This window comes from Fistularia commersonii, chromosome 22 (genome assembly GCF_037954325.1).
Source record: "Fistularia commersonii isolate RoL2024-O1a breed Wild chromosome 22, RoL_Fcom_v1.0, whole genome shotgun sequence".
Taxonomy (NCBI): domain Eukaryota; kingdom Metazoa; phylum Chordata; class Actinopteri; order Syngnathiformes; family Fistulariidae; genus Fistularia; species Fistularia commersonii.
The window spans coordinates 7,051,531-7,079,306 of NC_141305.1; the positions used below are offsets into that span (position 1 = coordinate 7,051,531).

The 27,776-nt window shown below is 39.9% G+C and overlaps 1 protein-coding gene and 1 long non-coding RNA gene across 2 annotated transcripts; both read left to right on the forward strand.

The window, feature by feature from the left end:
- Nucleotides 1-468: 468 nt before the first annotated feature.
- Nucleotides 469-27,174, forward strand: mapk1 (mitogen-activated protein kinase 1). Its single transcript, XM_086169175.1, has 9 exons — nucleotides 469-919; nucleotides 19,587-19,769; nucleotides 21,319-21,508; nucleotides 21,794-21,910; nucleotides 22,574-22,688; nucleotides 22,963-23,094; nucleotides 23,903-24,012; nucleotides 24,293-24,421; nucleotides 26,442-27,174. The coding sequence occupies exons 1-8, from the start codon at nucleotides 774-776 to the stop codon at nucleotides 24,407-24,409; spliced, it is 1,110 nt and encodes a 369-aa protein (XP_086025301.1). The 5' UTR covers nucleotides 469-773; the 3' UTR covers nucleotides 24,410-24,421; nucleotides 26,442-27,174.
- LOC147221550 (uncharacterized) lies at nucleotides 3,000-3,718 on the forward strand. The gene is made up of 3 exons (XR_015107858.1): nucleotides 3,000-3,059; nucleotides 3,379-3,492; nucleotides 3,673-3,718. It is a non-coding gene; the product is annotated as an uncharacterized LOC147221550 (long non-coding RNA).
- Nucleotides 27,175-27,776: the final 602 nt, after the last annotated feature.

Below are 27,776 nucleotides of genomic sequence, written 5' to 3' on the forward strand. Positions count from 1 at the left end.
ATTTTTGCATGAGATGTTTTAAGAGGTTGCTCTTGCCATGAGGTTGATTTTTTTTTTTGTGCTGAAGCGTTTGATACTCAAGAGTCCAACTTCTCTCTGGAAGCCCAGTAAATAAATAAATGAATTATTTAGGAGAGAAAAAAGTTTAAATGTACTGAACATTTGGATAAGCCTCATTGAAAACAAGTGAATTAATTTGGAGAGCTAGATGCAAAACATAGCAAGTGAGCAAAACAATAAGATAATACGTTTGATAAAATCCATTGAGAACTGAAATCAGAATGACAAAAAATACCAAGCGCAAAAAAAGCGAGAATATGAAACTTTTTAAAAGCGCATCTGCTAAAAATGAAGGAAAACCCGATGAGGCATCCTAGGCAGAAGTGGAAGCACCACAAAAAACTACAAAAAACTACAAAAAAAAAAAAAAAAAAAAACAGAAGGTCACATGACTCCTCCGTTACTTCCTGCACCAGCGGCAGTCTCTCCGTCGCTCGCGCCTAGCGCTCGGTAACGGACCGGACAACACTCCGCACGCACCGTAGGCCTCCGCCGCACTTTACGCTCTTAGGACCAACGGATATCAACACTTCTTCTTTTTGTTAGCGTGTGGGCGCGTTTTTGTTTTTTTTTTGTTTGTTTGTTTGTTTGTTTTACAGTCCTATCAGCTTTATTTTCTGTCAGCAACGCTGTTTGTTAATTAAAACAGAATAATTAAAGACCCGAGTAAAAGAGAGAGAGAGAGAGAGAGAGGAAAAGAGCCTGTCTTCATCATGGCGACAGCTGCGGTGTCTGCCCCTGCTGGCTGCGGCCCCAGCCCCGGGCCGGGGACGGAGCTGGTCCGCGGGCAGGCCTTCGACGTCGGGCCTCGATACAGCAACCTCTCGTACATCGGCGAGGGAGCCTATGGGATGGTGTGGTGAGTCAACCCCGAGCACCGCCTCGCTCTCCCGGCGTCTTATATAAGTTACTAGCTAGCGGCGGAGTTGGTTGTAGCCGCTCAGCTAACAGGACTTTTTTTTTTTTTTTAACTACAACGAGGCTAACGTTGTGTCGGTTAGCTACGGCGACCGTAAAAAAGTCAATTTGTGAGCAGAAAATGTCTGAATTACACGTTTGTTGTGCTAATGTTTGTTTAGTCTTTGCTCTTATAGCATTGTGAGTCATTGTCAAGAAATAGGCACCAAGAGAATGACTGGTGGTTGTCTCGTAAGCGTCAGTAAATTTGCTTAAAACTGCCAGAAATCGACTGGAAACCACGTAAAATTGGATTCTGACATGTACATTCATAATTGGTACCAGATATGTACCTGAATTCGTCACCACAGAGATGCCTATCTTAAAGGAAATGTCAGAAAAAAATGTCCAATAATGTTACTTTATATTGTATGCCAAATGGTAGGATAAATGTAATATATGGGGCAGAAATCAGCTGAAAATATTCAGAAATCTGTCCCATTATGAAGAAATATTGCACTAACTATATTTGCATGCAATAAATATTTGCTCAGCAGTTTTGTTATTTTAAACACCACGTTCAGTCAAACACAAACATATTGGCATTGAAAGATAGGGTTTCATGCTCAATCTCCATTGATCGAACTCTGTGTGAAAAATGAACTAAAATCTACATTGCATTATTTGAGTATTTACTTCATTATGTATATATATTGTAGTGGTTGATTTATTTTTTTTAAGTAAACATGTGCAGGGGGTCGACAAGTCAAATATATTTAAATATTAATATTTTATTAAAGTAAATGATCATGGATATTCCTGGAAGACTTTCCAGTTCATGGGGGGGGTTCTGGAGGAGTTGACAGCACGTAGTTTTCTTTCTATATTGGATTTAATAATTTAATATATTTGTGTGTCTCATCGTACATCCTTTTATTCCTACAGTATTAATGCCATAATAATCCGCCAGCAGTAGTGGCCCTGTGACCGTGCAATAGTTAGCTTGAAAGATGTGCCTGTTGCCTGTTGAGGTTTTCTTTGTGTGTGTGTGTGTTTCAAATGGCATCCTATATTGAGTATAGGATGTACTAGTGTGGTTCCCACCTTCAATTGTGTATTAAACTTGATTGCTTGATGAATGCCCTGTGAAAGGATGCTGTGGATTTTTAAGATCAAGTCGTCAAAATTCTATTGATGTACAGTTTGGGGGTTTTCATGGCCTTACTTGGGAGACCAATGGTTTTCCTGTGTATTGTTTTGGCGTTAATCAATGAAGACGGCATCTTTTCCAATTAAGGCTACACTTTAACAGATAATATAGAACATTAAATTCATAATCTGTTACCGTGGAATTCTAAATATTTGGTAAATTGATCACAGATATGCTGAGAAATATGTTCCAAAAATTAGATTAAAATCTATAAGACGGTAGCCAAAAGGGGCAAGAAAGTGGCTAACAAGTGGAATTAAAATACTCTTTATTACCCTGTGAGTTTTAGTGTTCTGTGTATGGCGAGTCATTATGTCTACACCTAAGAGTATTGCAGTACATAGAACTGAAAAAGAGGGTCTTAGATGTGTCAAATTGTTCCCTCACCCCTTATATTATTATCTACTCCAAAACAGTTATATTAAATGTGTAAAATTGTATAATTCACAGGAGCTCATCTGCACTAAAGATAGGATAGTCTTTTATTAGGCCCATGAAGGGCAAGTTTCAGTGGGAAAAAGACAAATAAGCATTATTTTCAGAGTGTGTCAGATAACATTGAGTCATATTGTGCTTGCGTCTCCCGCCTATGGTTGTGCTGCTGACCTTGGATGTGCACACTGTACTGCATTACATAAGATATTGTCTTTTGTGTAGTTGTTTTCTCAGAACACTGACTTGACATGTGGCCAGCCCACAGAAGAGGCACAGCAGGTTGTTTTAGCATCTCCGTTGTCTGCAAGAAATAAAAAACACCTGAAACACACAAACTAGGGACTCTGATCGTCTGATCTTCCATTAGTGGACGGCTGATATGACCTGTTGCCCGAGGATGAAACTGCGTTCGTCCGCAGAGCAGCTTCGCTTGTAATACAGCTGGTAGTGGTGAAGTGTAAGTGGTTTAAAGTAGGTGACCTTAGCTTCAGTCAAAAGTCAACGTAATCTCAAATCATCACCTGAGAACTAAGCAGCCTTGCCACACTTAGCCCGCCTGCGAGAGCTGCACAATCAGATGACCAGTAAAGAAATGGTCCATCAATAGACTATGCTGTTTTTCGAAATGTTCTATCAGCTTAAATTTCATCCAGGATGTGTTGAAATTAGTGTGAGAGACAGACAAGTGGGCGACCAGATTGTTGGCAGCAATGGACTAAATGTAGCAGAGAGGCTAATGTGAGATGCGGCGCAAATTCTCAAACTTCCTTTTTCAGGGATGTTGATGCAATTCGTCCTCGTGAGCAGGGAGCCTGTGTCGCTCTCTATGTGATGGAGCATCGTCGTCCATGGCAACATCGTTGCTCACACACTGATAGCAGTAACAGATGGTTTGTTTTAGTAAGCGCCAGTTTTCTTGTCCTGTTGACTCCGTCCCTGATTCTTCTTGTGTCAGATGCTTTATATTTAAAGCCAGTCAGTCGAAGGAGGGTAAATTATTACATTTGATGCCTGACTGAACCACAAGTGATCTTGGTCTTACCATTTTTTGTTCAATTTCTGTCAAACAGATTCTCAGGCAAATGACCTTGAGTCTGCAGGTCCAGATGAAAGAAGGAAACAGTATAATTAAAATAAGCTCATTGTCCCATTATATCACTGAGTTAGGAAAAACAAAGTTTAATGAATAATAAAATAATCACAAATTCTGTGATTATGGAATATTTGACACTGACCAGTTACTGTGTGCATGTCTGTGTGCGCGTGCGTGTGTTTGTGAGAGAGGGAGATTTTGATAGAATTGACTTCTTGCTCAGATATGAAATTTCCAGTGTGTAGTTCGATGGATCCTCCCATGTCATTCAGATGTAGCGTCTGCATGTGAACAAGGCTTCCACAAAAGACTGCTTGCAAGTCGACAATAATTCAGTGAGCGGTAAAGAAATTATGAAAGTAAACGTTTCAATTTTTCAGATAGATCTATATCTCTTCATATTTTTTTATTTCATCTGGGTGCAGGAAATGCCAAAACGATTATGTTTTTCACTGCAACAGTTGTTTAAATAATAACAATATGATTTATATAAGCTGATTTATATAGCTGTAAACCATAACAATAATTGTACCAAATATTTCCTATTTTGTTATTTGCTGAGGTAAAAAGAATGCCTTTGTAGATTCTACATTGACCTCAAACCGTTATGATTTGTCACTGGGTTTGTCAGATGGTAGTTCATAAGGTAAATAATACATCAATAAAAGCAATGGCGTTATTGGAGATTGTCAAATTTAAAAAACTTGGTCTGTATTTTTTTTTTGTAATATGTTAGAAATACATTTATTGTGAAAAAACATCTTGGGTGCAGATTGAACTAAGATCAGCCATCTGGTCGTGTTTCGGTGACGTGACCGGCCTCACTGTTGTGTCGGTACAGAGCAAGAAATAGACATGTCTGTTTTTCGGAAAACCCTCCCTGGTTTAACAAAGTTTTCTGTAACTGCAAGCAGCTGCTGGTGTTTTGGACAAAACTGCCCCCATGAGCCGCATTAAGTCCAGAACTTCACAATGATTATAAAAATTATTTTTGGCTGCTGTCCCCCCTGCCGAAAGACAAAAAAGCCTTTCAGTACCTTCTCGTCCTCCACCGGCTCGTCTCTAAGGTGGTTCAGACCAAATTGTTCAGGACTGCCCTGAAATGGTCTTGGATCGTCACCTGTCAGTCAAACACAGGGGTTGCACTCTGGCCCCCTCTTCCAAGTTGAACTTGTGTGTGTGTTTTGGCTGTTTTTTTTTCTTGATGTAGCATAAATATATGAAAATGTATAAGAATTGATGTGAAAATCAGCAATCATTTCTAGGAAAATCTTTTGTTACTTATAATTATTCAGGTCAGATCAAGTCAGTGATTTGCTGTAAGATTAAGAATTCAAGTCTTCATCATGTTGAAGTTGCGTTGTTATTGCGAATTTATAGATTATTGTTCCCCCGTATCACACTGTCTAAACTTTCAGTAAAGCAAAACAAATTAGCTCTCCCTCCCCAGCCCTAAAATCAAGCTAATATTGTCCTGCAGGTTTTGCTGGTTTTGTTGGTCTTATTAGCTTCATCTGGCTTTGCTGATCACCTCTTTCTGCTGGGTTGATAAAGGTATGTGGGTTTTCCGGCTTGTACTTCAGTGGCTGCTGGCAGAGGTTTAAGAAACAGAATGCCTCTTAACTGACTGGATTTTTTTTTTTTTTTACGGCAATGGCAACGTTCTAGTGGGAAATTTTGAACTACCCGTTTAAGCTCTATAACAGAAAAGTTATATCAAGATGGCCGGAATTATGTTCTCCTGACAGAACGGCTCACGTTACTAGATCTCAACCAGCCCTAGGAAAAGAAATCCCAGAAATACTATAATTATCAGATAAAAAGAGACAATAGGGGTCTTTTTTTCCAGAAATGTTTTAAGAGCTTCAGATCAGAGATGCTGAATCAGTGCAGCAGACAAAGACAGGTCCTCCCTGCTTGAATACATTTGCTGAGACAGGATGGGCTTTTGTTTTGACACCCAAAGACATCTGTGCTATAAAAAAAAAAGAGTTACCCTAAACTCTTTCCGTGTCTGACAGACATTTTCACAGGAGATGATGCTGAGCAACGGACAGAGTGATGGCAAAATGTGGTATTTGAGGCACAATTACTTGTCATCGAAATTGTTCCAATTAATGTTTTATTAAACACATATTCAATGATTTGACATCTTCACACTGAGTTCAAAAACTACACAACCAAATATCAGCGCTGGATCAGCGATGGTATTCAGCTGGGGTCAGAGACACACCGAACAGATCAGATATTGTAACTGAAAATGTAGCTTTTGCTGACAGTTTCACTTCTACTCAGTTTCTTGGTCCTTCTGTTTAAAGGACAGGACAAACAATAAAATGTGACTCCACTGTGGTGAAACATCACGACCAAGCTGGAAGAATAAGATCTTTTCTGGGCTTCAGGGTGTAAACGTCAGCTGGAGCCGTGGAATTTTTTTTGTTTGTTTTATAGGAAAACTAACTGCTGCTTAATGACGGACTAATTTAAACGCTGAAGACTCTGGAGTGGTATTGGGCAAATGGTGAATATGCTACTGAGTTATTGGTTAAAAAAAACTCAAATAAATAAAATGATGCTCATTAAACGATTACACAAATCTGCTATTAAATTAATGTGAACAATTACATTGTGTGGTTAAATGCAGCTTGTGAAATGCTAACACGGGCAGCAGATTGATTTAATCATACCATTGATCTTTCATCGTTTTCGTATAATATATAAAACAGTGCTGCCTGAAGGAAGCTGCTCATGCAACAGCAGTGCATGACGGCACACTTTCTCACAGGGGGGGGGGGGGTGTCATAAGATAAGTTTTGTGTATGAAACACCACAGCGCTTCCTGCACATCAAGATGTCACCAACATGCGCTCAGCAAAAACATCTGTTTGAAAAGGATTCCAATGACTGCTGACGCTCACGCTGGGTTGTGAACATACCAAAATTAGACATCTTCCAACTGTACCAATATTAAGGTCTATGCGATGATTTGATAACCGTAACTTAAGCATCTCAACCTCTTGAATTTTATTGCCTACATATATTTATTGCCTAAATAAAGCTTGGCATTGTAAATCTTTATTTATATTACACTTAACTGCTGTCCTCCTCAATTTAAATTTCCTTCGGCTAGTGATTGGAAATTAGTCAGTGTGACAACATTTAGTTGCTGCTCAAATATCATCTGTTTTATGTTAATGTTATGTTAATCAAAATTTTTCACTCCAGTGTATCTTAGTACCCCTCCAAGAATTCAGGATCACTTAGGCTGTATTCAAGAAATTATTAAAAACATTTTTAAAAAGGTGTATGAGTCTGTTGTCAGACAGGGAGATGCTGCTCAATCAGCCATTCTAAAAGCCTCCTGGTTATTTTTCCTAAGCTAAATTTAAGGATACTTATTGAATCTAAAGGATTTTTCAAGGTTAAAAACAACTGTTACCGAAAGAGGAGAGGAGTGAAGCTGAAAACAGTGTCTCCTGTGAGGAGCCGCTACAGAAAGAGTTCAGCTCCAGACACTTCACCTGTGTTTTAAAGTACAATGAAATCAATATGTTCTAGGAAGCCTCAGGAAATGCTGTTGGAGAGAAAGAAGACCGAGAGACACGTCTGTGTCGTTTTTCCAAGTGGGCCTATTTTTGTTTTTCAATGGTCTCTCGATGGTGCTCCGGCTGTGGCGCGTCAGGTCCTCCTGAGATCAGGGCGAGCAGATTGGAGCCTCTTAACATGAGCTTCCCTCTGTGTTTCGTTATGCTTGCACAATCACAAGATACTGTATCGCCCTCCGCCATGATGTTCAAAGCTTGCATACATCCACCCCGAGTTTGAGTGGTGGAAAAAAAAAAAGTTGCCTTTTTTTTTAAACAAAAAACAAATCCAGTCCCTATGTTTATTTTTCTCTTTTTGGAAGTCAGGAGCAAGTCAGTAGTCCATTGAGTTTTAAAATGTTGATGCTAAGAACACTGCTTTCTCTTATGTAAATAGAAACAAACCACAGCAAGGGCCTCTATAAGTTTGAAGAAAAAGGGATCAATTTCCTGTAAATATAGCACCATGTCAAAGTTTCATTTCTAGATATCAATAGAAACAAATTGCAGGCAGAATGCGTGGAGATAGAAGCTTTGGAACCAAACCTTCCTGGTTCTTATCCTGGCTCTTCCTAGTGTGTCGACATGTTGTTGAGCAAGACTCTGAACCCCTAACTGCTCCCCTGGCACTGACGGACAGTAGCCAACTGCTCATTGTTCATCCATGGTAGGTTAAATGTAGAAAACAATTTTAATAAATAGATTAGTAAGTATAAATAATTAAAATTATAATTAATTGTATGATCTGTGTATATATCATTGTATATAAGTTAATGTAAAATTGAGGACATTTCCCAGGAATTAAGCTGCAACATATTTGACACGTGCTTTGGTCAAATGATGAGAAATTCCTCTAATAGAAATCATTCTGACATAACAAATTAAGTTTCTGTTAGGATTTAACATATTGTCAAACTCTGTTGTGGAACGCAAAGTGACATCTTGAGATCATTCTTTTTCTGACACAGGTAAAATTGGAAACATCTTTTAGGGGAGTTAAAGGGGTTAGTAGTACATGTTGGGTATATTTTTGATATTCACATTGAAAGACCTTTTGAAACTGACCTATAATTTCCAAAATACATGAACCTGTCCAAGATAATCGATGTTAAACTCGCATTCTTTGTAAAACTTAAATTTAAAAAAATTAAGATTGAACCCCCTGCTGAGACTCGACTCCCAATAATCTCGATCTCAGCTCCTTGACCCGCCTCGTTCCTCGCTGTTGCCGATGCTGTGCTTCACACTGCCATGAGCCGTCCTCTTGAAATGCCACTGTGGCTCAGGTCTCCATGGCAACCCCTCTGCCTCTGACATCAGTACCAGCACTCCGCAGCCAATGGGAGCAGGAGGGAGAGAATGAGAGCCTTGACACTCAGAGATCCTGTTGTGCAATTCAGAAGGAGATGTAATTTGGGTGATTACGCCCGCCAAGACAAGCTCGGCATCTTCTGCATCCAAGAGCTGGTGAAGCGTTCAGTGACTAGCTGATACCGATAGCAATTGAGGCCTGATGGATACATGTCATACATGTTTTCACATTTCTGTGTAGGAGCCAATGAATATTGTGTCTTTGAAAAAGCATAATAATAAATTCAAATTTACAAAACATTAGGTTGATGCATTAAATAAAACAAATACTTGTATTTTCCAAGAATCTGAATTTGGTTTGTTTTAAAAGCGAAAATGTTGACTTAATTTGAGGATTCTGAGAAGATTTTTCCTTTTTACAATCAATCAAAGCTCGCTCAAGACAACAACCTAGAGTATGGTTTGCTTAAGAATATAAAAGTTTTCTCAACAACAATTTAAAGATTATTTAACTGATGACCTGAACAACTAATATATAAATGCAACAAGTTTAATCCCACATTATCGCAAAGATTTTTCAACACTTCAAGTAAGATCACCAAAAAATTCCTAAAGCTTATCAATAATTGTATTGTCAAAAGAAGTCTTTACATGGATTTGTTTTAACATGACCTTACAAAGTCACAACCAAATGCAGATGAAAGCATTTTAATATCAAGAAATATTAGTCACAGCCATTTTTGACCTCAGGCCAATCAAACTGGATTGATTTAAGAGTCATGGATATTTTACCTTGTTTTTCTGCATCTTTTTTTCATGATTTTTACTTCCTGCATAATCAGTTGAGTCCAAAACAAAAAGACACAATATTTGTGTTGTAAACTTATCAGGTGAAGCCCAGTTTGTAGGTTCAGTGTTCGCTCTTGAGTTTTCCTTGACAACAGCGAGGCTTTTAGTGTTAGAAGCACTTTTTTTTGTTTGTTTGTTTTTTTGGCTTAGTGTACATAGCAGCTCTAAATGTCAGTTAGGGTAATTTGTATAGCTCTCACCATAGCCAAACTGCTAAACTTAGTGGTGTTGTTCTTTTGTTTTGTTTTGTTTTTACCCCAAGGTCTGAGTTGCTCAATGTTGAAGCTTTATTGTTGATCCAGTGTTTCGGACCATGTCATCCAGCTGTGCTTTCACTGAATGCAGAGACGGACAAGAGACATGTACATGAACATAACAGTGTGTATATATGTATATATTTATATATATAATATCTTTATTTAGATAGTTCGATAGATTTTTTTTTCCACCTAATAAAACCATTGACTGACATGAGTGAGGTTTCAGTGAATTTCCTAGTCCAAACTGATAATTCATGTCTTACACAAGTAACATCTAATTTGTATGATTTATGAGGCAATATGAAATGTTCCTCAGTTGTGGGGGGTAAGGAGGGGGATCAAACTCCACTTAATATCAGGGCACCTACATGTCCTGGAATATTTTAAAAAAAGAATTGAAAGTTTCAGTGGGAAGTTGAGTGAGAGAAATTGCCAGTTTGTTTGTGATGCAGTGGAGCTGAAGGGTCAACCGGAGGTCAGCGGGTCAGACAGACGGTGTCCGGCCACGGGGTTGGAGCTCGTAGATTCATTGGTCACTCTGAGTCAGTGGCTGCGCTCTTATCTTCATCTTTTTGTTGAAGTCTTGGTCTATATTTGGTTAATTCTGTAGATTATATATTCAACCTGTGACTGGCCCATTGATTGGTTGAGTAATCAGATTTTTATTTATTTGTTTTTGAATTCATGTTTGTACAAAAAAAAAAAAAAAACACATATCAGTCTTGCTCTGTAGCTATTTAGCAAACTGTTGTGATTCATCTGTTATCAATATATTATTAAACTGCCAATCTCATAATTAATTCACCTACGTTTGGCACATTTTTGGGGCAATGTTAACGCTTGACAAAATCATCTTCACAAGGATTCAGATTCAGACTCCCCCTCAGGCATGATGAGCCTTTTTCAAAAGGAAATAAATAGTAACAGTTGTCCTATTAGCTGATATTAATCGGTCATCTTCAGCCAGGAATTCAAGTAGGTGCTCAATCTAAGTGGCAGAGTTTCACTTAATGCCGAGTATCAGCGGCTGAATGTGATACAATGTACCAATAAGACTGGAGCGGCGCTGGAATCTGACCTCCCTGATAAGCAGCTCAAACAGAGATACAGATGTTTGGTTTGTAGCACAGAGCTGGATGTTAAACACCAGTTAACTAGGTGTGGCAGCTGTTTTTACACACAGAAATACAAAGACAAACATTTGTACATGTTTTTTGAGGGGGTGCTGCGCAACAGATTTCACATGATGTAACGATGTGTTTCATTTGTAACAAGTGCCAAAGGCTGATTTATACTCTTGCAGTAAAATGGCACCATAAATGACATCCCAGGGTTGTATATTTTAAGCTCTTCTTACACGAGAGCCTAAAATGTTATTACGTGCATGCCGGCGTAGATGTTATTTGCAGCGGCGGACCCTAAAGGGTTGCATGTGACTCACCTCGTATTGTCAAATTACTTCTCCGTTTCCAATTAGTGTAACATTTGAGCTCAAACTCCCAAACAATCAATTTTGTGTCAGCTGCAGTTGTCAAGTATCTCAACAAAGTTGCTTTCAAATCCCACTGCCAACCGGGGTTTGGGAGGTGTAATTGCCACTCGGCATCGTCCACAGCCCACATTGTGTGAGTCGACGACAGCTTGGAGTCTAGTTTCAGCTGGCGCACGACAATAAACAAGGCTTTTGCATGAACGGTCTGCAGCGCACAAGGTTAAGGCTTCTTTGCAGAGGGAAGTGACCAATTCAACACCTGGACATGTTGAAGCAGGGGAGGCCCTGACATAAAAGGCTTTGTGGAAAGTTCCACTTCTCCCCCTCACAGGGCTTCGGTAAGATAACGTTAGCGCTATTTTGCCGCTTATGCTTCCTGTGCTCCACAGTTCTGAGGGCTGATTTAAAGTTGACCAGGTGATACTTTAGGCTATTCTTGTCTCCCTAGTTTACTTTAGTGTCCACATTAAGTGGCGTTTCAAAAAGGCAGATCATTGTACCAGTCTGTGAACAGCTTACACATTCAATACAGACAGGAAGTTGCTTAACTGGTGGCTGTAAACCAGTAGGATGATGACTCAACTCATGTTTGGAGCAACTTCAGCTGAGGATGGCCTGAATCGAGCACACTGAAATGGAAATCTTAAAGCGTCCATTCAGTGTGAAAAGGGTCAGTTTACCAAGGAAAGTGCTTTTACATATAGGTGTGTTTTTACATGCCATTCTGCATGTCAGCAGGATTTATAGATTAAGGTTTCATTTCATGAAACTAGCTAGAGGGTAGGGTCATGAATGAGGAATGACTGCTTTATATTTATGGACAGAAAACAGGTCAGAGGGCACTTTGAGGGTTCAGTTTCCAATGAAATATAGCCAATCAGGCATGTTTTCCAACAAGTTTATGAATCAAAACATTTTAGAATCGCACCCTGTTTGGACCGGCTTGCATGGCTGTATCGCGTGTGTGTGTGTGTGCGTGTGTGTGCAAGCAAGTAAGCAACAGAGCATCTTATTAATTTCTCAATTTACTGTAATCTGATTGTATCAGAGAAGTCTGTAACAGAAAACGCTTGGGGAAAAGTTCCTAAATCTAAAAAGTCATTAAAAGAAGGATAATGATCGGAATAATAGTTTCACTTGTGAAATACTTTTAATGGCTGGTGTGAAACCCAGGCTTTGACATAAAGCTTGATCGACTGAATCGCCGGAAATTGGAGGTCTACTGATATCCAACAGGGATTTGTACAGTGATTACTGTTGCATTAATAATGCTAAAATACCTTGGGTATTGAATTTTAAGTGATATTTGTAGTTGAGTTTAAAGCCTTAAAATCTGCACTTTTATCCTGACTTCATTTCATAAAAGGTGCATTAAGTTTTATTATGTGAGCTTGGATGTTTGAGGCTGAGACCAGGCTCGAGACGAACTACCACATTGCTGCCTCAAGTATTTTGGTAAATCCGTTTCCGTCGTTCCTTCACTGTGTGCGAGAAAGGAGTGGTTGGTTACGTTGCAATGCCAGCTGCTACAGTTACAGCTTACATTTCTAAAGACTCGGAGAGAAACTGTTGAGACTTACATGCAATAATCAAAGGCTTAGTGTCAGTCTGCTCGCAGTTTGTTGTAGGTGTTTATTTTTCCTGTAGAGACGGAAAAAGAAATAATCCAGCTCCTCCAAAAAGGACTTAGTGAATGACTTATTGAGCCGAGGAACATGACTATTAGCTTAGTTTTCCATTGAAACCAACGTTTTTAAAATCAGCTACATGTTCTATTCCATATGTCTTTCACTGGGCGGTTTTGGGAGCTCATCTGAAAATGCCTTAAAATGTTTGTTTTTTTTTCTTTTTCATACCAAAGAAGAACTTGACCCATGAGAGGCGGTTCTTCATGCAGATCTCATTTTATCGCACAAGGTTGGCCATGAGTGCTCCCAATCACAAAAAGCCCTCATTCTGACTGCGGAAGAAATGCAAAATGAATTAGGCTTTTCTTTTTTCTTTTTTTTTTTACATTTATTTAAATACATTGATCTGTTCTGAAAAAAAATCTTATGGTGTTTGCAATTTGAGAAAAACACACACAAATAACATTGAATTAATGAAAGGAAAGTAGATAAATACACATTTGATTATTCTGTTCTGACAGCACTGTTACAGCAATTGTTTTTGTTAAAGTTTTTATTACAGTGAATATTTAGCGAGTTTGCATTTTCAAGTGTTTTTTTTGTCTGCAGCTGTCTTTTTTTTTATTTTTTATAACCAATAGCAATTAAACAAAGTAATTAAACCCAAGACTTTCGGACAGCAGTTTGGGCAACAAGGACAAACAAAAAGTCCTTATATAATACGTATTTTCTGATAACCATACTCATTCCAAGTCACTGACAACATTACTCTTAAACATGAGATCAGAAGGGGTGGAGGTCTTTAATATCCTGGGTTCATTACAACAAGCTCTCGAACATGAGCCACAGTATCTGCCCTTCTGGATTACAATACGATTCTCCTGAGGGGCAGATCTGCAAAAATGGAGCCAAAACCTGGCGCTGATTTCCTTATCGTTCCATTATTTGTCTCCAGAGCCTTCCCTCCTCCACATCCCTCAACATGCTGTTCAAACACAGCCACGGCAAAACCACACACGGGCCTGCCTGGGAAAATACTTTCACTTTGAGCAATGGTGGCCCAGTTTGTGCAAGTACTCCTGCTACGCATTGCCCTAAAGCATGCCGAGCGAGTCCTCCTTCCTTCAAACCCAGCCCCTTGAACGTTGCCACAGAAACAGCTCTATTGCATAACTCAGCGGATGCAGTGCGAAGCCTTGTATTATTGTCTCCTTGGAAACAGCCCCCCCCCCTCGCTCTCTTTTGCACTGAGCATGCTCAGAAGGCAACGCAGAAGTAGAGGAAACAGGAAAGGCAACTCAGAGCAGATTTGCTCATCAGCCGGCTTTTGTTCCACACGAGGGACCACATCATTGCTGCGTCTGTAGAAACAGTTACGTGAGGAGAAAAACCTCCGTTGCTTTGAGTTAATGTTTGTCCAGGGGCGGTTTAGTGAAGTATCTTTAAAGATAGATCACAGTACAGAAGTACAGCCGTTTTTATTTTTACCATCATGGCTGATGAAGCGATGCCATTGAAATGTGGATAAGTTCCTCAATCCTTAGGAGACCCAGTGTGACCGGTGCAAAGCCCACAGTACCAGGCACATATTTTTACCCTCCATATTTGTTTTGGTGGACTGCCACTCCCACAGCTTTACATAAACCCCAACAATGTAAATATATCAGGGTGTCGGAAAATGCAGCAGCTTCACCTTTCAAACCCAACCATTGAGTCTCCCCTCGCTTGTGAATTAAAAAAAAAATGTTAAAGCTTTTTGCAAACTTAATCATTTCACAAATTCAAGAAATGACAAACCTGCAGAGAAAAAGAAATAAATAATCATATTGTAATTAGATTGTATTGTGATAATTATAGTAAAGACCTTGCAAATGTCCTGATGTGTTATGACTTGTGAGCATCATGGTAGAGTTGGTGGATTTTGACTTGTCACCTGCCAGTCCATGACAGAGTCAATGAGGAAATTCCCAGACCGCAGTCTAGTGTGTGTGTGTGTGTGTGTGTGTGTGTGTGTGTGTGTGTGTGTGTGTGTGTGTGTGTGTGTGTGTGTGTGTGTGTGTGTGTGTGTGTGTGTGTGTGTGTGTGTGTGTGTGTGTGTGTGTGTGTGTGTGTGTGTGTGTGTGTGTGTGTGTGTGTGTGTGTGTGTGTGTGTGTGTGTGTGTGTGTGTGCGCGCACATGCATGATGCAACACTGATGAGTTCAGATTTAAAAACGGTTTTATTTATTTTATTTTTTTTTGTTGTTTTTTTTCCTGTGAGGACTCTTATTAGCCATGCAATGGTCTTATCAAGGGCATTTGGATTTAGCTTTTGAAGTTGCCTCAGCTTCCATCAAAGAGGCTTCCTCAGTTCTGATTAGATGGTGAGGAGACTCCTTCACCAGACCGCTACTGGCCCTCAGTCCATCAGAGCTCCTAGCAAATTTTTGTTTGCAATTTTGCATTAACATGTCCGCAGAATCTAAATCAGACATCGTGACAATGAAGTTCCATTTTATTCTTTACCTCAAATAAATGCTTTTTGTTTGTTTTGCTTGTTAAGTGCTGCCTGTATCAACTCACTTTTCCTCTAATGAAAGGTTACCCACACAGATTAGTCAAATATTGAGGTACTTTTTCAGCTAGACAGTAAGCTCTAATTCACAGCATTGAATGTACAACTTCAATTAGAAGATGTTACATTGAATATTTTGATAATCATTTTCATTTTTTTTTTTTTTTATGTTACCATGTGAGAGTTGCTCTATTTATCTTAATAGTAAACATAACATAGGACAGAACTTTATTGATCCCTTGGGGACTCCCTTCTGGAAATTGTAACAATCTACTTATTTAACCATCAGCCTCAAGTTGGATTGCAGTACTTAATGTTATCAGTATTTGTTCCAAAGTTGAAGAAAAATCCTATACAGTAATATTCAAAACCATAAACTAAATCGAGGCTCCTCGTGCCAAAGTCCCAAATCTAAGAAAAACATTCCCAGTAAATCCACCCTCCGCTGATAAGTTCAAGCCGTTCAGGACTCTGACGGCACAGTCGGTCGAGAACGCTGATACCAACCTCTATGTACTTTGTACTTCCTCGAATGTCTGCTTTGATAGAGGCCTGGAAAATCAGTATGGGGAGCTCTGGGGGTGAGGGGTGTGACTCAGCAAACAGAGAAATCACCGCTGTGCTTTCGAGTTGAGAGACTCAGGTCCTGATATTTTGGGTGGTAACAATGTATTTCCACACACACTTGCTGCCATTGTTTTGTTGGTGCACTTATTTTTCAGTGTCACATTTCATAGCTCTTGTTTTCGTTGCATTTTTCCAGGGAGGAAAGCTGGTTGTACTCCGTCATCACTAGGACCTGGGAGGTGCTTGTTTAAAATGACCCGCGGCGATCCTTAGACTTAACGATAAAACCTTTGTTTGACAATTTGTCAGTGAACACCTCCAGCACTCACACACTCTGCCAGTGATGGTCAGCAGGGGTGTCTTAATTTACAAAAAGAAATAAACAAACAGGATAATCTAACCTGTATATCTCTTTTGTTGTCATACTGTGAGATGGTTTTTTTTTTGTTTTTTGTAGAATGGAAAAATTGCAGTTTTACTGTCTGCATCTACAGACAGGATGATCTGAAAGTATTAAAATTATAGGAATAAACATAACTCTTGGCCATCCGTAATATTTTGAAAAAGCGAAAAATCATTTGGAGAAAAAAAAGTCAAATTACGTAATACCCAAAAAGGACTCTTGTATCTAAAGATAATAATTCCTAAAATAAATTTTGCCAAATACTTATTTGAGATTATTTGACATTATGAATGACTAGACATACTGGAGACAAATTTGTTGGACTGCGTGTCTGACATGATTCCACACACTTACATTGATACTGCGAAACAGTTCCTGGATATCACATTCTTTGTTGTTTTTCCAAATCTTTCTGTCCCGATTTGTATTGTGAGCCGATAAATACACAGGGATGAGATCCAAGTGTTATGAACACCAAAGCCTGCACCTCAGTGCCTTGTGTGCATCTACGAACCAGATTTTTCCAGGTGTAATAGTTGTATAGAAACGTATTGTGCATTTTGGATTTTTCAGCCGCATCAAAACCTGAAGGAGGTTGAACCATTGACTGAGGAACACACACACACACACACACACACACACACGCACACTGTCTGTGGCCTGGATCAGAGTGTCCCTGCCTCTCTGTACACGAGGGTTTCTGTTGCTGAAGAACAGTTGCATGAAGAACAGTTTCCTCCCACACACAAACACACACACATTCCTCACACACAAGTGGAAAGGAAGGTCACTCATATTTCCCTCGCAGAAGGCTGGCACACTCATGTTTACATTTCAGTCCCTACTCCCCCCATCGCTATAGCAACTCATTTTTCATATTTTGCCGTACTCTGTGGGTGTTTTTCACCCGTTTTGTTGTTTGTAACGTGCAGAAATAAGATCGCTATCGGCCAAATTGATGCAGCTCGGGCTCCAAAGGAAATATCATTAGTATATTAAAAAAAAAAAAAAAAACATTGATGCTGGTTTAAAAAAAGAAAAGAAATCTTTTTGTAATGGCATCAACACTTGATGTGAAGTGAAGTCGTGGTAATGGAGAAATGTTGGCAGACGGTGTCCGTAATTTACATTCTTTGCCGTGCTTGGTGAACTGCGTGTGGTTTTGAAGTGTCTGGCCAGTTTGCAGCAACAGACTGAAATCAGTTTTTTTTTTTTTTTTTTTTTTTTCTCATGGTAATGATCGTATGCGCCATGATGTCATGTAACCAAAAAATAACAGGGATTTGAGTGTATTAGAAACAGCACTTGAAGGCAACACCCATGCAGCCGTCAGGCTGGCTCTGAGCAGTGTGTTGGATTAGAACCAGTATCATAGCAAGGACCGTATTTTATTCAGAGAAAGAGTGAGATTTATTTTTCCTGTCTCAATTCTGATCACTTTATATCCTTAAAATAATTAATCTTTAAAAAACAAGTCCACCTGCATGTGGCCAGTTATTCCATTTCTATATAGGTGGGAGGTGGAGTTATGTTGTGCACCATCTGATGATGGGGATGGTTTTCCAAACACCTTTTTTTTTTTTTTTTTTTTTTTTTGTCTCATACCCCCAGGTCAGATTCTATCATCCAAGTTCTATCACAAGAAGTCCAGAGGAGGCGGTTATTTATCTCATGGAAAGGGGTGAAAAAAAAAGACTTCACTGGTGAACGTGTCTGAACTGAGTGGGGTGGAGCTGTCTCGTGACTGAAATATACATTTACACACTGTGATTTTTATTTTTTTCTATTGAAGGGTGTCTTGGAATCAGTCACTTGGGCTCTTTGCTTTTTAACAATCCACTATAATGACTAAAAATCTGCCTGGATTACCAGATTTACCAGAACCGGCCAGGAAAACTGCTGCTTCAGCAAAGCGACGAAAACATTCAGTATAAGGCAGATTCGCTGATCCAACTCATCAAAAGATTACAGATTTCAGCCGACACGTTAACACATGTTGATGCAAATCATTCCAGGAAAAAGAAAAAAAAAAAAAGGCTTGCAGGCAAAACTGAAACCTAATTAGCCACCGTCTTGGCCTTATTTCTTGTGATTGAAGTCTTTATGAAGCCAAGAGATTAAGTATACGTCAACACAAATCAAAACCAAGTAAAGTAATTCATCAAAGTACTCCACACCATCTTTGATTTATTACACACTTATTTATTTAGTGTGACCATATAATCCAAACTGTCTGGATGATGTAGGGACTTTTTTTGTTCCTGCTTTAGTCAGACAGAACAGGGATGTGCCATTGTGCCTCAACTTTGTTTTGTGGGACTACACCCCTTTATTAAGACAAGTGTGGAATGAATTATTGCTGACATGTCAAGATACCATGGCAACAAAAATCAAAGAAAACCTCACTAAAATACTCAATAAGATTGAATTTGGGTTTGGACTGCTCTCCCCCATATCGTAATATCAACCCCATTAAGTTGTTCTCAGCGATTTAGAAGTTCAAAACGGTACCTTTCTGAGTAACCCTGGAAACAAAAAACATCCCCCAAATAAACCTTTTTGTAAAAAACTTTTTTTAAGAGATGTACATGCCTTTTTGATAAATTATTATGAAATTATCAGCCCAAGAACTGAGTTTTTCACAGCTGAGATTATTTTGTCAGGACAGCGCCGCCAGGTTAGCAGCCTCTCCGTTGGGATCTGCAGGTTCCCAGTTTGGACTTCTGTGGATCAGACTTGTGTCGCAACACTTGCTAAAGTTTGATCAATTGGAACAGCAAAAATAACTAACCAAGGGTTAGCCAGATGCTATAAGTAATTTAATAGAATGTGCCTGGTACATCATTTCAGATTATCAATCAGTAATTTTACTTGATAATTTTTAACAAATATTTTGCAATTTTGTGATTATTTAAAGTTCATTTCTGAGGAAAAAAAAGTCAAACTCTCAAAGATTCCGCTTTTGATTGGCAAGAAACAACTTAATACTAACACACAAAAGCAAGAACATTAGCTAACAATTGAACTTTGTCATATTTTAGAAATTACATTTTTTTTCATAATTTTCCAAAAATTCTACAGATCTTCATTAAAGATGAGTTTATTTGTCCACACCTGAGTGTGAAATGTTTGTGGAGAGTGCAGAGCTGGCCCGTCTCTGAGAAAAACCTCTCGCCTGATTGTTTCCTTTAATTGGCTGACGTGTGTGTGTGTGTGTGTGTGTGTTTTTCAAAAAATTTTCCAGCTCTGCCTACGACCGTGACAACAAACTCCGTGTGGCCATCAAGAAAATCAGCCCTTTCGAGCACCAGACGTACTGCCAGCGCACCCTGAGGGAGATCAAGATCCTGCTGCGTTTCAAACATGAGAATATCATCGGAATCAACGACATCATCCGCACGCCCACCATCGACCAGATGAAGGACGTGTATCCTGGCAGGCATCTATGTCAAGGAACTCCATCCCATTTGATTCAGAATCAAACAATTTTACAAACATTTAAATTAAGAAATCTGAAATATTAATCACGCCCCCCCCCCCCCCGACCCTTTTTTTTTTTGTTTTACTGCCTAATTTTCCAAAAATGCACTGGTCATTATTTTTTGCAGCAGTTCAACAAATTCCTTTGGATCAGAAGCTAGTTTTTCTCTGTAAAGTATTTTCATATCCCCAACTTTAATCACTTTCTGCAAGATGATTTGTTTTAGTTTATTTTTTTGGCTAATTGTTAAATTTTTGTTTTCCATATAATTTTTTTTGTTGCTTTAAGGTAATATTGCCAAACATTTTAAAGGTGAATCATTGACATATATAGTTGTCATTCAGGGTAATTATCAAATAGTCAGCCCATTTACTCAATAACCAAAAAAAATCCAAAAAATCTAAACTTATTGTTACGACGTGACCATGATCACTGTCTGGATGTTGAAAAGAAAAACTCTGCGATCACAATTTCCTTTAAAGAAATACAAACATCACAAAACAAAAAACAGCATTCAACACTTCTGTGTTTGGCTGAACCCTCTCGAATAATTGGAAAGTCTGAACAATCTGAGTCGTTTACGTGGACAATCTGCTATTTTGCACTCCGACAACGGCGTAAGAATGAGAGAATCCTGTCCAAATCTGTGACAAAACTAGGCCCCCGCTCATATTACGTTCATGTCAAATGTATGTTGTGTTAAATTGCGTAATGGTCAGTTGTCACACAGCATTTGGCAGAAACGCTCTTCACTGTCGCTGAGCAGCACAAGCAGCCAGACGCCGGACTCGGTTGCATAATGTGTTGTGAAATGGCTGTGAAGAGAGAGGCAGCTCCTTGGCCACCAGCAAACACCTAACATTCTCACGGAAGAAAAGGGCGAACCGAGATAAAAGTGTTTCTTTACTTTTAAAATGGTTGTTTATGGCTCCATGAACTAGAACAAAATTCATAGAAATCGCCCAAGAAATCTGTCTAGTCAGCAGGGCTTTGTGTGTGTGTTTGTGTGTCTGCCAACTAAAATCAAGATAGTTGTGTAAGTAGACCAGATCTTGGTTTCCTTGTGGGAACTGCAATCTAGCGTGTCTTAGCCAGTGCAACCTTAATGTAGTTTTCGAGTCAGTTACTTTGCGCAGTTAAATAGTGTAATTGAAACTTTGTTTGACAAAGTAATCTATTTCTTTGTTAAACAAACAAGGTTTTTTGACTTGAGCTTATTTTATTTTACTTGAACTTCTTGATGTTGTTCTGTTTTAAATCATGCAACATCATACTTCCATTGACGAGGAATTACCATGATTATCAACAAGAAAGAAACACCTAAATAGGTGTTTGTGTTTGTTTGTACAAAACTGGACTTTGGCTGACTTCAGTCTATATTCCTAATGTGGGGAATGTCGTAGCTCTACGTCATTTACCTATGTAGCTTAGGAACCCCTTGATCAGAACACCCCCGCCTTTCACTGCGTCCGCTCCTTAACCGGTTGCCGTGCAGATACATCGTCCAGGACCTGATGGAGACGGACCTCTACAAGCTCCTGAAGACCCAGCACCTGAGCAACGACCACATCTGCTACTTCCTCTATCAGATCCTACGGGGCCTCAAGTACATCCACTCTGCCAACGTCCTGCACCGCGACCTGAAGCCCTCCAACCTCCTGCTCAACACCACCTGCGATCTCAAGGTAACCAAAACTGAAATTCAAGTGTTTTGATAATTTTTTTTTTTTTTTTTTTACTTTTTCCACAGTCAAAAGAGATAAAGATGTTTTGTTAGACACCTGTAGCTTCATCCTGATGGATAAATATAGTCTGGTTTCTAGTCTGGCATTTTTAAACCTCAAGCCTGAATTAAATCCTTAAGTTTGTGTTTTTGTGTTTCTCCTGCGTTCTGGTGTTACCTTCTTTGTCCATCACCCTGTCCTGCTCTCTGCTTCGTCTCCTGATATCCCCCTCTCATCCGTCCTAAGATCTGTGACTTTGGTCTGGCCCGCGTGGCAGATCCCGACCACGATCACACCGGCTTCCTCACAGAGTACGTTGCCACCCGCTGGTACCGAGCGCCAGAGATCATGCTGAACTCCAAGGTGAGGAGGGGCTGTTTGACCCCGGCTCAGCAGTTAGTCCACTAGTGGGTCTATGAATAGAAATTCTGTCCTGTGTTGTTTAAACTTAGACATATTCGAATAGTAGTTTTATTATTATGATTTTTAATAATAGTAGTCAAAGTAGCTGATCTAAAACTAGAAATTATAAAAACTCTTAATATAACTCCACAAGACAGATATTTAACATAAGTTTCACGCTCTGCTCTTTGCGTCAACACCACAAAAAACAATCATGTCATGAAAAAGTTCAGGTTATGATCAAACTAAAACAACATAGTTCTCATCCATTCCAATGGGATTTTTTTTTTCTAAAGTGTGTGTGCGTGTGTGTGCGTGTGTGTGTGTGTGTGCGTGCGTGCGTGCATTATCTAAACTTGATTCTCTTGTTCATCTGATCAAGATGACAATGGAAGCTCCGCATGTGCTCAGTTGCAGTTACATCATCAAAAAGACTGAAACAGGACATCAGGAACTTGCACAACAGCCTGTGTTTAAAAATGGGTTCTGAGAGGTTACTGGTTCAGGCTTAGATGAGAATCTTGCTTTTTTTTTTGTTTTGTTTGTTTGTTTTTCCCTATCTCTATCAACTGAATAATTTGCTGACTGTTTAACAGTGCCTTTGGCTTCATCTCTGTCTCCCAGGGCTACACCAAGTCCATAGACATCTGGTCGGTGGGCTGTATCCTGGCCGAGATGTTGTCCAACAGGCCCATCTTTCCCGGGAAGCACTACTTGGACCAGCTCAACCACATCCTGGGTAAACACCCCGGCAGGGTCCGACATCAGGGAGTCTCTGCTCACACCAGAGTCCGTTCAGTGTCGTGCTGATGAGCATGAAGTCCACCTTTTAATAAAAAAAAAAAAAAAATTTAAAAAGCATTGAAATAATAGAATTGCAGTTTCATTTCTGATACACTGATGGAAATTCTTGAAAGGTCATCATAAATCTGTCCATTTCCTCATCCGCCTCAACTCAACATACCGCCTGTCGAGTCTATGGTTGGCCTAACCAGTGTTTGGTTTCTCCTCAGGGATCCTGGGCTCTCCCTCTCAGGAGGATCTCAACTGCATCATTAACATCAAAGCTAGGAACTATCTGTTGTCGCTGCCGCTGCGCTGCAAAGTGCCATGGAACCGTCTCTTCCCCAATGCCGACCCCAAAGGTCAGATCAGGGACGACTTCCTGAGAGTTATTTAGAGGCCTTGTATCACTTTACTTACTCAAGGAAATGACCAATTATATTGTCAAAAAGACAGGAGGCTTCATTGGCCTCTCTAATGTTTTGAGTCGGAGTTGGTAGCATTTTTGCCAAAAATGAATGGGACCAATAAAAAAGAGTTTGAAAAATGTAGATTACATGATGCAAAACTCAAACCAAAAAGTGAGAATTCTCAACTATTATCAGTTATATTGGATGAGCTCAAGAATTAGATCTCTTTGCTTTGGATGAATCTAAAATACACCAACATCTACTTCACAAAAATCAATGTAATATAGAGTAACTAATTCATGAATTAATGAATTTTACGACCATTGTAAAAGAAATTTAATCCATTTTATACAACTTGAAAAGCTCACCCCTGATGGTGGTACATATGGTGGTACAATGCTATGCTTACGAAATAAAAATCTTTAATATTTTTTTTAAAGGAAATCATTGTATATTTCCTGTCAATTAAACAACTTGTTGCTGTTATACAGTTAATCTTGGAAAGATCTCATGATTACCCTTTCAAATTGATCTCTTTGTAAGTGAAGTGTAATTTTATACAATTTAGTTTTTTTTATTTGAAAACCGATTCGATGAGAATAATTTGTCCTCCATCATTTCTTGAAAATGACCCCATCATCGTAATCATCATCTGAGGCATCACGGCGCCCTCCATTGGAGGGTCCATGCTACAGCTAAGGGGCCAAATTATTCAGTCACTAACCTGTTCTTCTTGTTCTTCTGCGTCTCCTTCCTGCAGCTCTGGACCTGCTGGACAAGATGTTGACCTTTAACCCCCACAAGAGGATCGAGGTGGAGGAGGCCCTGGCTCACCCCTACTTGGAGCAGTACTACGACCCCACGGACGAGGTCGGCGTCTGCACCCATATCTCAAGAGTATCAATGCAATGAGCTTGTAGAGGATTTACTGTTTTCATATATTTGAAAATAGCAAATAACCATTAACCCTGGCTTTTAATAACTTATCAAATGTATCATCTGAAACAGGTATTCTTTTATTCCAGTCATTTTTAATCTCTGTAAAGCATCTTGTCTCTTTGTAATGACCTACTGTGGAACCTGACACTTTGCCATTCCGCTGTAAACAAAACCCTCCCCTTGTTGTATCGCGTCTGCGTTCTTTGCGCAGCCTGTCGCTGAGGCCCCTTTCAAGTTCGACATGGAGCTGGATGACCTGCCCAAAGAGACACTGAAGGAGCTCATCTTCGAAGAGACGGCACGTTTCCAGCCCGGGTTCAGGTCCTAACATCTCACCGTGGTGAGTCCAGGCCTGGCGCCAGGCTGGAGCCGCCTGCTCGTAACAACCGGAAGTTAGATACATAAGGAGAGCTGATGGACCAATAATGCCGCCATTTGAATGGGCTGAGTCATGCAACGATTCTAATGGTCCGGGTCGGTCACCGATTGAATTTTATGACTGAATATTCCAATTGGTAATTTCATGTCCCATTAAACTGCCAGTTGTCATCTGGTCCAAACGGTCGCTGTAGAAACAGAAGGCCACAATGTGAGTCCGTAGTCTCCCGCACTCACTCGTCCCCTCTGTGAGCCCGTCACACTCCAACGATAACAAATCGGAGCCTCTCAGCCATGAAAACCTTGCACTAAAAAGTTAGTTAAAGCAGTAAATCCGATCCCTCTTCATTGCTACACGTCCTCCGGATAAAAAAACTCCCAACAGTTTACCTTTAAAAGTGAAAATGTTTTTAATCAGGTTAGTTGAATACCTGATGGGATAATGAGCAGATGAGGGGATTACAGAAATAATCCTCAGTTGATGCTTGAGGATGATTATGAAGATTAGATTTAAATCAGACTGAGCTCTTGTCTGTCAGGGCTAGGGCTTCCATCACCAGCCTTACCAAAAACGGAGAAATAAAAACTGCTTTGTAACTGACTTGCACCCGTTCGAGCCTCAACCACGGAAGTGAACGGTCGTGAAGCGACGATTCCTGCAGAGGGGAGTCTAATCTGACTGGGTCCATGTCCGCCTCCCAAGAACTTGTGAACGACTGCCGTTAAAATCAACCAGTTGACACTCCTCGTCTGGCACCGAAGACTTTTTCTGACCTCACACTTTCTGCTTGAAATAGAAAACTCGCTTTTATGTGAAGAAGAGACTCTATTGGACTGCCAGCATGATCCGGATTTACCGCATTCCATTGGCACATAGGCAAAAATCAAAAATGAAATCAGATTGTATTTAGATAATTTTAACTCCAGGCACGAGAAGTCATCTCCAAGGAGCTTCTTTTTGTTATCATTTGTGGAAACTTAATTAGAGTTTAATTAAAAAGTGGATGATGTAGCAATCGGATGCGGCCCATCCGTGTCATCTATCAGGCCATATCGTTTTAACAACCCTCCTCATCCTCTGCCTGCCGGCTGCTGCCTCCTCTCACTGCGATAACAGCCACCGTGGCTGCGATTCATTGCCCTCGTCGGCGTTGCGCCGCACGCTGTAATTACCCCATTTCCTCTCGCCAGCGTTGTGATGCAAAAAACCCGTCCAGCTGAAGGGACAGTGGAGTCGCAGCAGCACATCGCTTCTTCACTGCTAAAATGTACACTTTAACTTGATCTCTCGGTGAAATGGCTTCTCGTAAAATGTTGCCTTCAAACAGTGTTTTATTGTAACATTGGACTGGATCTCATTGGTAGTAAAAATAGTTCAAGACAAATATCCATTTGACTTATGATGTTTGTCGGTTGCTTTTTCACTGAACTTTTATTTTTCGGTAAATCATTGACCCCCATGTTTCACACAGAAATGCATATTGATATGAATCAGTGCACGTTGGACCACCAAGTTGATGCTAACTCTAGCGGGCTAACATTAGCATCAGTCCTGGAACACACCTGGGGTGTGTTTGAATGTCCAGTAGCAAAGAGTGAAGCTAACAGAAGATGCTAAATTATGTTTGTCATCATTGTCGGGCTTCTTGTCGGTATCTGCGGCCCCTCTGTGTCGGCTTTTCACTAATAAGTCCACGCCAAAGGGAATCGGTGCACTAGAAGGGTGGAAATGGACAGAGCGACAAACACGTTTGTCAGAGGAGCCAAGAAGGACAATATTTGCCAGCTTAAAATTCGCTCTCAAAAAATGTTTTTCATCCTTTTTTTTGTCTTCTTTTTAATCCCGGATTGTTTTCTTTTATTTTCAGTTTTTTTGTAAATGCATTTCTATACTGCTCGGCTTTAAAACAGCGAGCATGAACTTCAATTCCAGATTATTTTTGACAATTCAGACCTGTGATGTCTCTGTGTCCCCCCTGCAGATTCTCGGCGGGCTCCAACCCCCCAACCCCCCAGCCTCCACACGGTTGCTGTGATTGCCGGTATTTCCTGTCGTCGATGTCTTCATCATCACCTGGATTCCCTGGGTCTCACTCGTCAAGTCCACTTTGCTCAGGAACAGCGTCAGGAATCAATCAATCAATCAATCAATCAATCAATCGATCGATCAGTCAATCAGTCTCTCTCTCATCACAGCTTTCCAGCTGGGGGGTGAATTTGTCTTTTAAAAGCCAAGATAACAACTTTCTCTGCGTCTCATTCTGGCTGTTTCTCCCCGATACCTTTGTTATCGTCGAAAAAGGCGATGATCGGGCTAGCTGTTGTGGGTTGTTGTTTTTCTCTTTTTTTTTATTTTTTATTTTTTTATTTTATTAATTTTTTTGTTGTCTTTAGGGTCTGGCTGTCGTCATAGTGATGTAACTGCCTTCTTTGCGCGAGTGACTCATTACTCCTTAAAAAAAAAAAAAAAACATCCATCACAGGGGGGTAAAAAAGGCCTCATTGATTTTCTAACCTCTGTCGCACTGTTACGAGGGATTTTTCTCTCTCTTTTCTCTCTTCACTTGCCTGAGGAAAAAAAAAAAAGAAAATCCCCAAAAATTGAAATTATGCAACGAGAATCGGCCGGAAAACTACAGGCCGTGAAGCCATCGCACGGTGTTGACGTGGAATATATTTTCTCAAATTAAATAAAAAACAGAAACAAAAAAAAAATTATTTTGAGAAACACAGAAGGCCTGAATGCAAATATTTACACATAAATGAATATATAGATTATACAGATATATATAACTAGATACAACCGAAAGAGTCTTAAGATATTTTAGCGGCAAAGAGCGATGTCAGAAAGTGAATCAAATTCTGATCTCTTCTGGGAGAGAAAAAAAAATCCAGAATAAAAATTTTGCCCTCCTTCATTTCTCATCGGCTAAGTCAGACGTCAGAAAAAGTGAGAAAACAGGAAACCAGCCTGTGTAGTTTTTCCCTACGCAGGCTGGTTTCCTGTTTTCTCCTCCTCAAAAGAATCGTGTTGAAGCCTGCGTGTACGTTGTCCAAAGTTTTCATATTGGGGGGGTTTGAAGTGGCAGGAGCGTAACCTTTTCGCAAGACAGTCACTCAGACCCCCCTTCCCCTCCCCTTCAGCCGCATCAGAATAAAACTGTGCTCTCTGCATGACTGTTATAAGCTCCATATACAAAGACCACGATGTTAAGTGCCACCCAAGCCGGGCAGAATCCGCATTCCGCCGTTTTTCGGGGTGTTTGACGGACGCCATAACCCCCCGCCCCTCCCACACGCACACACACACACACACA